Raw genomic sequence first — 12,298 nt, 5'->3', positions numbered from 1 at the left:
TTCACAGGAATACCCTTTTTGTCAGTTTTAGTCTGCGTTTTGTCCTTCTTGCTTCTGCCGTCATGGACTGTTGTGCTTTCAAGGTGCTCTCCAGTTCTGATGTTCAGTTTCTCGCTCTTCTCATTACATTTGCCTTTTTCCAGCTTACTTTCATTTCGTTGTCTGTACTCATAAGTCTGTTCATTTAATTCGAACAGCTCTTGTAACTCAACTTTAGTCTCACTAAAGACAGCAATGTCGTCAGCTTATCTTATCACTGTCATCATTTCTCTTTAAATTTTTATTCCAATTATTTTATGGTGGTCATTCCTTCTTCGATACATACTAACCTATCTTCACTCTCATTCCTAGTGCCTTGCCCCATTCTCCCGCAACCGTCTTCCAATCTCTCATCATTAATTTTCATCTCCGTATACATACTGAATTACCCATTCACTTTCTCGCATATATTTTCTCTACCTCTTCAGCTTCTGCTTGTGACGTTGGCTTCTATACCTGAAGTGACGTTGTAGGCCTCGATTTGCTCTCTTATTTCACGAGAACAACCCTATCATTGAATGGTTCAAAGTACTCTCTCTCCTACTTTCTTATTCATGTCGAATCCTACTCCCGTTGTATCATTTTCTGCTGATTTTGATGTTACCTTATATTCGTCTGAAAAGGAATTTTTATCTTCTTTCCGTTTCACCTCACTGACGCCCACTGTATCAAGACTGCGCCTTTGCTTTTTCTCTTTCTAGGTTTTTCACTGCGTCCAATCTTCTGACATTCCATGCTCCATGTCGTAGGATGTTGTCTGAAAAGTAACTCAACAGACGTTTTTCGAAATATAATAGGGTAGTCATACGCTGGCGACGTTCTACAATTTCAGTCATAATTAAGAAACGTATAGGTATAAAGTGTGGAGGGTTGACATTTTGCCACTATGTATTAATGTTCAACTTCCTGTGCTGGTGAAAATAATATACACATTTGGTGAGAGCAACCAAATATGAAGTTATCTTGTGGGTTTAATGCGTTTCTCTGTGTCTTCTGAAAATAGCAGAAACGGGGAGAATTTTTGTTAGATTTGACTCTTTGTTAAATACTGTAACGTTCTCTGGCAGCACGCATACAAAGTGAAAGTTAAAAGAACATTTCGATGTATGATGCTCACTGAAACAAATATTTTATATGTATTTCTCTTAATTGAAATTCAAAAGGACGCTTAATTTTGTGAGGAAAAATATAATTATAAATTTTGGTATTATAAATGATTATTCAAAGGGCGTGAAATACTATCTGTGGCGGTGGATGTTAAAACCGCCACAGAAGAAACGATATGTAATCAAAATGACAATGACTGTACAAGAATTAGTTAAGATATAAATAGACAATACATTGTAATGGGATCGCTTGTCTTCTGCACGGACTGAATGGGAGAGGAACCCGTGCTGTCGCATTAGGGTCTTAAGTAGTCTTCATTTGTTATAAGTCAATGATCGACGCCATTTGTAGATGGGATTGTAAAAGGTGTGTAAAGATTTTAATTGTTTCTGTTAAAATATATTTATCTAGAAAAATCTGTTTGTCACAATTACTGCGAAGTTCGCACCGGACATTGCCCATTTTATTTAAGAAATTTCAGCATTTTATTGGATATCGCTGGCGGTGCGGAGCAGTCTGCAGCAGCGGCAGATTTAAATATACGATCGCAATAACGACCACATCCTAAAAAGGGTACAGGTAGAGGTGAACGAAAATAATAACGTGTTTCTTTTCACAGCATTCCATACACAGGATAAAAGGAGATTATAGATTTTATCTTGTGCATTCATAGGTGGATACAAGCTGTAGCTTTTTCATTCAAATATGTGATAAATCCTGAAAATATCGTAAAGTGTATTTAAAACTGGATAATTTTCATGAGAGCTTAGCAATATAAAAAAGACAACATTTTCATATGGTAAAGATGGTATTATGCTTCAAAGCTAGTCTGGGTATGTCCAGTTAAACAAAAATCCACTGCAACGTGAAAATGTTTGCTAAGTTCGATGGACCATAATATTTTCATTCTTGCACAAACAGCTTTAGAACTTGAGTAAAAGTAAAACTGGAATCATTATTTTGTAATATTCAAAGAAATTCATTTAAAGATGGCACCCTTATAGGATCAGTTTGTTGTTCATCTGTCTGCCCGTCTGTTAAGACCCTTTTTTCTCAGGAGCAGTTAAATGTATCAAGTTGAAATTTATGTCAAATAGGTCTATGGTCCCTTGTCAACGTAAAATCTTTAAGCTTCTAAGTTAATATAACCGAAATATACGGCTACTTATGTCATATATTTTTATATTCGCAAACTTAGGTAACGAAGCATAACGTTTTTCTAGATCACGTGCTTACTGTCAGATATTTAATAGATTAGCTCATTTGTGAACTTATCAGTCGTTTGTCGCCGTTATATACTTGGGAAATCGATTCTTTAATGAATCGAGAGTGACAGTCAACTAGTATGTGTCTCACAAGGAGACCACACGGTAGTCGATTTATCGGATTTGTGTAGTCTTTTATGTATGTGGTACTGTTGCATGCATTCCGGGAATGTAGCGTCCGTATCGTTATCCAGAGATCTTATGTCAAGTCTGTTAGTGGGCTCTTAATTACCATCATCTTAGCACTAGAAGTACCGGACTTCGCCGAACCCTAGTAGTACCATGCGGGTAATTTTTGACCCACACTAGAAAACAATTGTTTCATTCGTATGCTGGTGGTGTTTTGAGTGTCTTCATATTGACAGTACGTCTCTAAAATGCATACTACACTGTCAAACGTAAATTTTTAATTTAAATTTTACGGAAGAAATTCCACAATCTTTCATAAATCGTCGTTAAAACGAGTAAGTAAAACAATGTTATAATGTTTTCTTTATAAAAAGACTGAGACAGAATCAAGACATATTGTTTATGTGAGTATTAATAGTATTTTTACTTTTAGTGAAAAATAAAGTAAGTACCAAATATTCGTGAAATATTCTAAAATGCTCTGCGTATTTTCTTGCTTACTGCAATCAATGAACTAAAACACAAGAACAAATAACTAGCTAGTGTCTGAAAACCAGTGTTGCTGATATTAAACTGCTTCAAAATAGGTATGGGTCAAAAATGACCCATTTGGTGCTACTGGTATAACAGGTATATTTTTCATAATTCTAGGTGCGCTAGGGGATGAAATTTTGGTGAGTTGTGTTACCCCATAAATGATGAGAAGTCACGGGAGCATTTGGTTTTGCGATGATTATGGAGGCGGCTACGGACCTAAAATGTTAATTACTAGCCACCGCAGAGTTTTGGTCATAGTGCTGGAGCTGGTGGACAGGTGGTATTCGGGCGACTAACAAAGGGCGGGGCTGACTGCCGGCGGTACGGCTGCGTTTGCGAAGGAGCAGCGGGCTGCAGTAGTGGGTGTGGAGCGGCAAGCAGCTGTCAGAACGCTACGTAGGAGCAGCGGGTCGCATGGTGGAATTAGGTTTCGTCGGTTCAGTATGTTCCGTTTTACGGAATATCTTGCAATGTTGAGTCCACACGCCGGTCTGCTTGCTACCACCCTCACCGATGAGCCACTTTATTTGAACGTTAATAGTTGTTCTTCGGTTCTCACCAGCCATGCTTACTATTACAGCGCCCTGTTTCCTTACACGACGTCGACCTAATTGTTATTTCATCTGGCTTTGGTGTGTCCCCTTGTTGTTAGTCCCCTTCTGGATGTCACGTTCTATAGAATTTATTCTTCGCTTCTTATAGTAGGTCATTTTAACTCAGGATCTTCTCCTCTGAACCGAGGCCGACTGGGAAGATTTTGTGTTCACCGTTTCGGTATGGTTGAGAGTAACCTTACAACTCTGAACTTCGTTTAAAATTTGTGAAGTTTTAACCTTCCTTTAAGGGTGGCACAGTGTAGCCTTACTGTTGTCAAATTGTGAATATTTGTTTAAGGTTTGAAAGTTTTAATTTCCCCTAAAATGAGGGTGCAGCGTAACTTTACATTTTGAATATTTGCTTGAGCTTTTGAAAAGCTGTTTTTAAATTTATTTTCACAGGCACCTCAGGTGATTTTTACTGTTTTATGTTCTTGTTAGTGAATGTGTTAAACTTAAGCCTAAGTCTTGATCATTTGATTCACACTACCTTGTTCATCAGCAGACGTAAATGTATGATGTACTAATTAATATTTGGTGAACTCAATCTGTTTGTGTAATATTATTGAAGTTATCGTGCGCGTAGTCCGGTGCTCCGGCGAACTAAGGGGATGAACGTGAGACCACCATGTCGTGCATTGTTCTTAATATTGTGAAATTTTCCTTTTGTCTAATTATTGAGCAAATAGCTGATGACATCGGAGTCTTGTTCTACAACAATTACACTCACGTAAAACTGGTTCTGTGAAAATGCTTCTCACTACCACGTGTTGTTGAATCCTAAGTGAAATCATGGCTCCTGTGTGCATGCATGTGCAATTATCGGAATTTTCTCAATTTGTTTGCACTGAAAAAGTTTTTGTAGTTTTAGATTTCAAATCAAGTGACGTTTTGCTTTAATTAAAGTCTGTCTAGGCATTTTTTCTGACTCTCTGTTTTAGGATTCAGATTGTTAAGCTTGTCTGACAGATCATATTTTGCTTAATCGTTTTATGCATGCTATAAGTATATTCCGTTTTTAGTGCCTTGGCAAAGAAAAAAATATATATATTTTTCATATATCCCCGGCTTGCATTCAGTACTTCCATTCCAGCGGCCAGTATCCTGCTTACCTACCTTATCAGGTACCGGGACATGAAATTCAGAACTCAAATTTAATCTCGCGAAGTCTTTAGATGCTACGCTCAAAAAATCTCAAGAAAATCGACTTCGAAGTTTTCCGACCACCTCAAATATGCTGGTCGAAGGTCGGTTTGTCTCCACAGGCAGCATGGCCCTCTGATAGAATGCTCACCTAGAACGTAGGGGATCTTAGATTCCTGGCCGATGCAAATTTGTAAACAACGGTGCATCTTCTCGTATAATTTCCGTGAAGCATTGTGGCCCTGCGGTTCTAGGCGCTTCAGTCCGGAACCACGCGACTGAAACTGTCGCAGGTTCGACTCCTTGGGCGTAAATGTGTGTGATGTCCTTAGGTTAGTTATGTTTAACTAATTCTGAGTTCTAAGGGACTGATGACCTCAGATGTCAAGTCCCAGAGTGCTCAGAACCATTTGAACTGTGAAGCACAACATACGCTGAGACCGGAAAAAAATCAGTAGCTGTCGAAACTGGTGATCACTGAATCGAGTCTTGTTTCAGTCATTATTTCTTACGTTACTTTCCGTTTCGTTCAAGTACATGCATCACTAAAATATAAAATTCATCATATACATGCTGATTAACATATAGCAAACCATCGTTTTTTTTATGAAAAACGCAGGCCTTCTTATTTACAATAACGCACTGGGCACAAAAATTCCATTGTCATCGCACATATAAATTCTTAATCCCTGAATTTTTGGTAAAGGGTGTTTAAATTAAAAGAGAGTTAAATTTTTTTCATCCTTACGTATTTCGTGCTTCATGGAAATGTTTATGCAAATGCAGAATGGTGTAAAACTTCATCATAGCCACTGATTGAATTTGGGCCACGGACGTGGTAGGCGCGTAGTACACAAGCCTCATCAAAAATAGGACACTGTTGTACGACACTTGTGTCCAACCTGTTAACTACCTGGAGCACAGCCGGCCGAGGTGGCCGAGCGGTTCTAGGCGCTACAGTCCTGAACCACGTGACCGCTACGGTCACAGGTTCGAATCCTGCCTCGGGCATGGATGTGTGTGATGTCCTTAGGTCAGTTAGTTATAAGTTCTAGGGGACTTATGACCACAGCAGTTGAGTCCATCAGTGCTCACAGCCATTTGAGCCAACCTGGAGCACAGCGGAAGAAGACAAGTACATCTAAGTCGCACATAATGTTAGCTGAGGCAAAAAAAAAGAAATAATAACAAGGAACCCTCGTGGACCATTGATAGAATAACATCGTGCGGGGGGAGTTTCAAATTGAAAATACTGACATTATGTTTTATGGAAGTTAGTTTTTTACCGATCGTGTGTTAAATGCTCACTTTATGGTCCGCTTACACCCTGAGCGCCGCGGTTTGGAGAGTCGTGTTCTAGGGTATAAGGCTCGAGCGGAAAACTTGATTTTCTCGAGAATTTCTGGAGTTGCATCTAACTGCTTCGGGTGACTGATACGAGGATCACTCCAAAATAAATGCACACTATTTTGTTTAAATCCATCTTCTATTCTACATGTTTGAAAGTTTTACAGTGTGTAGATACATCCCTTAGGAACAATATTTTTATTTCTCCATGTAATTTCCATTCCTCTCAACTGCCTTACCTCGTCTTGGAACCAGCACCTGTATACCCGCACGGTAAAATGCTGTACAAACCTGTTAGAGCCACTGTTTGGCAGCGTGCACAAGGGAGTCATCATCATCAAATCTTGTTCCACGAAGAGAGTCTTTCCGTTTCTCAAAGAGATGATAGTCACAATTCTTCCAAGAAATTCATCTCCACCATTCTCGTACTGTTCCAAGAGATCGTTGCATACCGTTTTTATTGTTTCTTTATGAGCCACTATCAACATCCTGGGAACCCACCTGGCACAAACCTTTTCCAACGCCAACATTTTCAGCATTCTCCAAACACTTCCTTCCCCTATCCCAACGCAGCATGACAATTCGTTTACTGTGATGCGTCTGTCAGCAGACAACAATTCGTTAACTCTCTGCACATTGTCTGGAAAGTGTGCCACTGCGAGGACAATCCTCAGTATTGCCGTGCCCGCTTTCATCACGTAACCTGCTTCCCCACGGACTAACTGTACTGCGATCGATAGCAGCATTGCCACACACCTTTTTCAACGTCTTGTAGATGTTTCCCACTGTCTCGTTTTCACAGAACAAGAATTTTATGACAGCACGTTGCTTCTGACCGACGTAAAGTATAGCAGCCATCTTGAAGACATGTTGTGACGGCTCCACTGACAAGAACTGGTTGAACTAAGTTTGAAAACAAGCGGGAAGGATGTATCTACACACTGCAAAACTTTCACACAAGCAGAATATAGACTGTATTTTTACAAAAATAGTGTGCATTTCTTTTGGTGCGACTCTCGTATTTGAGTTTTGAACCTCACGTACGACTGAAAAAAAAGTACAAATATCCGATTGGGTTGCAAGCCGAGGAGCAGCCACTGGACTCAACGGAGCGGCGCGGGTGCACTACGCACCTTGAGCTCTAGCGAGACGAGGTGCCGCTGGCCGTGCGCGTCGAGCAGCGGCAGCAGGTCCTGGAAGTCGAGCAGGCTGCGCTCGCCGCTGGTGACGCAGGCGACGCTGAGTTGGCGCACGCGCCGCAGCCGCGCCAGCGCCTCCAGCGCGTCGTGCGGTGTGTCGCTGTCGCAGCGCACGCGCACGCTCTCCGCCTCAGGGCACAGCCGCACCGCCAGCGGCAGCGCGTCCCGTGGCAGAACAGCCTCCGCCGACCACCGGCACCGCGTCTACGGCAGTCACCAGCGAACGTCCTGTCTGTCTGCACACTTAACCGACGACAGTAGCTTGCGGCATTTCTTACATGCTGCCTACAGTGTACACATAAGATAAGCATACACTTTGAACATCCCATACTGAAACAGCAGGACAACTGTATTAGGTCACCAGTAAGCAGAATGACTGTTTACACTACTGGCCATTAAAATTGCTACACCACGAGGATGGCGTGCTACAGACGCGACAGGAAGAAGATGCTCTGATATGCAAATGATTAGCTTTTCAGAGCACTCACACGTGGATGGCGCCGGTGGGGACACCTACAACGTGCTGACATGAGGAAACTTTCCAACTGATTTCTCATACACAAACAACAGTTGACCGCGCGTTGCCTGGTGAAACGTTGTTGTGATGCTTCGTGCAAGGAGGAGAAATGCGTACCACCACGTTTCCGACTTCGATAAAAGTCGGATTGTAGCCTATCGCGATTGCGGTTTATCGTATCGCGACATTTCTGCTCGCGTTGGTCGAGATCTAATGACTGTTAGCAGAATATGGAATGAGTGGGTTCAGGAGGGTAATACGGAACGCCGTGCTGGATCACAACGGCCTCGTATCACTAGCAGTCGAGATGACATGCATCTTATCCGCATGGCTGTAACGGATCGTGCAGCCACGTCTCGATCCCTGAGTCAACAGATGGAGACCTTTGCAAGACGACAACCATCGGCACGAATAGTTCGACTACGTTTGCAGCAGCATGGACTATCAGCTCGGAGACCACGGCTGCGGATACCCTAGACGCTGCATAACAGACAGGAGCGCCTGCGATGGTGTACTCACCGACGAACTTTGGTGCACGAATGACAAAACGTTATTTTTTCGGATGAATCCAGGTTCTGTTTACAGCATCATGATGGTCGCATCCGTGTTTGGCTACATCACAGTGAACGCACACTGGATGCGTGTATTCGTCATCACGATACTGGTCTATCACCCGGCGTGTTGGTATGGGGTGCCATTGGTTACACGTCTCGGTCACCTCTTGTCCGCACTGAGGGCACTTTTAAAGGTAGACGTTACATTTCAGATGTGTTACGACCCATGGCTCTACCCTTCATTCGATCCCTGCGAAACCTTACATTTCAGCACGATAATGCACGACCGCATGTTGCAGGTCCTGTACGGACCTTTCTGGATACAGAAAATGTTCGACTGCTGCCCTGGCCAGGACATTCTCCAGATCTCTCACCAATTGAAAACGTCTGGTCAAGGGATGCCGAGCAACTGGCTCGTCACAATAGTCCAGTGACTACTCTTGATGAACTATGGTATCGTGTTGAAGCTGCATGGGCAGCTGTACCTGTACAATCCATATCAACTCTGTTTGGCTCAATGCCCACGCGTATCAAGGCCGTTATTACGGCCAGAGGTGCTTGTTCTCGGCACTGATTTCTCAGGATCTATGCACCCAAATTGCGTGAAAATGTAATCACTTGTCAGTTCTAGTATAATAAATTTGTCCAATGAATACCCGTTTATCTTCTGCATTTCTTCTTGGTGTAGCAATTTTAACGGTTAGTAGTGTACGTCTCGGTTCTATAGTCAATCATAAGTTGCACACGTATTTACTTTCTAGTTTCTGCATGTTCACGGTCCAGAAACACTGCGTCCGACTACAACGTGCGGTAACCACTCAACAGACGGCTGGTGGTAGCACTACCAGTGGAATGGATACAGTACAGTCGCTGTTGCAGTGTGGAAACGGAGCTATCTTCCTGGCGTCCAAAAATGGTTCTGAGCACTATGGGACTTGACGTCTATGGTCATTAGTCCCCTAGAACGTAGAAATACTTAAACCTAACTAACCTAAGGACATCACACAACACCCAATCATTACTATCTGGCGTCCAAAAGCGCATGATCATTGACGTTTGGGCCAAGGGCGGAAATATTTTCGAAACGACTAAGTAAGTAAACAGTTCACTTGCCGCTGTGATATTGTGCATGGCAAAACGGCGCTATACAATACCGGCGCCAAGGTAACTGCAGTGCATCAAGGGCTATACATGACAGGGGTGAGCGACGTACATGCAAACAGACGCCCAACTGAGCCTCAAACGAACAAATAAGCTACAACAGTGTCTCGTAAAATATCGTTCAGTGAACATTGTTGCCTGTGGGCCCCTGCAGCAGGTGCCTGGTTCATGCACACATACTCATAGGTGACGAAAGTTGGACGTCCACTAAGTGGCGACATGTAGCCATTGCCTGGTACGTTTGCATGGCGTTCCCTGTGGAGCACAAAAGTTCAACGCAAGTACGTCTTTATTCTCCGGGACCAAGTCCACCCCTACATGCACTTCATTTCTTCTGGCATAGTGGCATCTACCAACAGGATAATGCAGCGTCTCACACAGCTCGCAGTGTATGTGTGTGGTTCGAAGACCAGCCAGGATTAGTCTACTGTATTCCCTTGGCCACCAGCCACTACTGCCCTCCCTCCCCACCTTCCTAGGATTTAAACCCAATCGCGAATCTGTGACCACCTTGATCGAACTGTTCGCCTCACGGTTCCTCAGTCGACAGACATAGCGCAACCATGGACTGGAGTCGGCAAGGCTCCACATTCCTGTCGGTACATTCTGAAACCTCACTCTCTACAGAGTGTCTCGCATCAGTCCGAGCTACAAAAGGTGACATGTGGCTGGACTGTATTAGGTATGTGCCTCGTTGAATGTCAACTTTCCCTCGTCCATCTAAATATCTTCTGTCCACCAGGTCAACATTGTTTCTGGTATTCTGTATGTGCAGTCACGAAATGTCACGCAACCATGGCGATTTAAAATGTCATTAAATTATGTGAGAGCCAAGTCATGCCACTCCACTTTGAATGCAAGACGGAATACTGGGGATCAGTAGAACATGATGGACTTGAAGAGACACCAGGACATCCTTTGCTCTGTCGGCGGCTGGCGATACGAGTCTGCTGTCCGAAAGGTGGAGATATGCCACGTTCGGTGCTCTTTTGTGATACAGCAATATATTTCTTGCGGTTCCTGTTGAGCATGAATGTGAGATGTCTTGAGCTGCGTGTGTGCGTGCGCGCTTATATATATATATATATATATATATATATATATATATATATATATATATATATATATATGTGTGTGTGTGTGTGTGTGTGTTTTACACAAAGCGCTCCCGCGGCTGCAGTGCAAATTATTGTTAAGTCTGCCTGCTATACCACTGGTATCATATTTACAGGATAGAGCAGACAATAGAACTGTGTAGTGTATATTGGCAATTACTGTGTGCAAGATTACCTACATTATAACTGCACAGCCATTAAGTGACTTTGTGGGTGTTTGGTTATACTTGGTTCTGAGTTCACAGACTAAAATTACCTTGACCAGTTTATCTGCAGTATTCATTGAACTAATTTGAATATGTTATCAGCGTTGCTTGCGTATATGAGCAATGAAATTGTTATATGGTAAGCTAGGCCTAGTGATAACTTTGATTTCTTGTCATTCTGAACTCTGGCAGGGTCTGTGGACACCATTAACTAGACAAAACCTTCTTGTGTACCTCTTGTATAGCGCGATTTCTTAGCTCTCGCGTTCAGTTTGTTTTAGTTTATTGAGAATCTTGTGTATCATTTTTTATTCAGAGACTTTGTCCGGTTTACATCAATTCACTTGTTTGTAATAAGAAAGGTTATTATTTATTTTATCTCTTGGGACTTGCTTTCTCATCTACGTTTTTAAATATTTTTGTGATGCCTCTCGTCGATTGAGCAAACCTTTTCTTACTACTATATTTTCATGTTGCCACTCTGCTGGTTGCTTCATAATTCTTTTTTTGAAGTTTCCAAGTTTAATACACACATCAAAAAAGTTTTGCATCACCTCGGTTCTCGGAGTTCCGGAACCTGTACAGAAAATTGGAATAGAGATCAACATAAACACCGTTTCCGCCCTTTTTATTTCTCATGAGGACCACACATTTCATCTTGTAACACCATACAGCGAGATCCTCACAGGTGGTGGTCCTGATTTCAGTACACACCGGTACCTCTAATACCTAGCAGCACGTCATTTTGCATTCATGCATGTCTGTATTCGTTGTGACATACTATGCACAAGTTCATTAAGGCACTGTTGATCCAGATTGTCCCACTCTACAACGGCGATTCGGCGTAGATTCCTCAGAGTGGTTGGTGGATCACGTCGTCCATAAACAGTCATTTTCAATCCATCCCAGGAATGGATAGGGTTCATGTCTGTAGAACTTGCTTTCCACTCGATCCGAGCTATGTCGTTATCCTGGAGGAAGTCATTCACGAGATGTCCATGAAGACGAATGCCTCACCAATATGTTGGCGACATGGTTGCACTACCGGTCGGAGGATGGCAATCACGTGTCGTAGGGCACCTTTCATGACCACCAGCGGCGTACGTCGGCCACTCATAATGCCACCACAAAACAGCAGGGAACCTCCACCTTGCTGCTCTCGCTGGACAGTGTGTCAAAGGCGTTTAGCCTGACCGGGTTGCCTCCAAACACGTCTCCGACGATTGTCTAGTTGAAGGCATATGCGACACTCATCGGTGATGAGAAGGTGGTGCCAATGCTGTGCGGTCCATTCGGCATGTTGTTGAGCCCATCTGTACCGCGCTGCATGGTGTCGTGTTGCAAAGATGGACCTAGTCAAGGACGTAGGGAGTGACGGTGCGC

General features: G+C 42.9%; 1 protein-coding gene across 1 annotated transcript in view; it reads right to left on the bottom strand.

The window, feature by feature from the left end:
- The window catches only part of LOC126335769 (uncharacterized), a 226,872-nt gene that overhangs the window by 44,641 nt on the left and 169,933 nt on the right, over positions 1-12,298 (bottom strand). The window contains exon 6 of the mRNA XM_049999229.1: positions 7,297-7,566. Coding sequence (XP_049855186.1) covers positions 7,297-7,566 — 270 coding nt within the window. The remainder of the gene's footprint in view (positions 1-7,296; positions 7,567-12,298) is intronic.

Source organism: Schistocerca gregaria, chromosome 2 (assembly GCF_023897955.1).
Source record: "Schistocerca gregaria isolate iqSchGreg1 chromosome 2, iqSchGreg1.2, whole genome shotgun sequence".
NCBI classification, from domain to species: Eukaryota; Metazoa; Arthropoda; class Insecta; order Orthoptera; family Acrididae; genus Schistocerca; species Schistocerca gregaria.
This window is presented reverse-complemented; position numbering and strand designations above follow the sequence as displayed.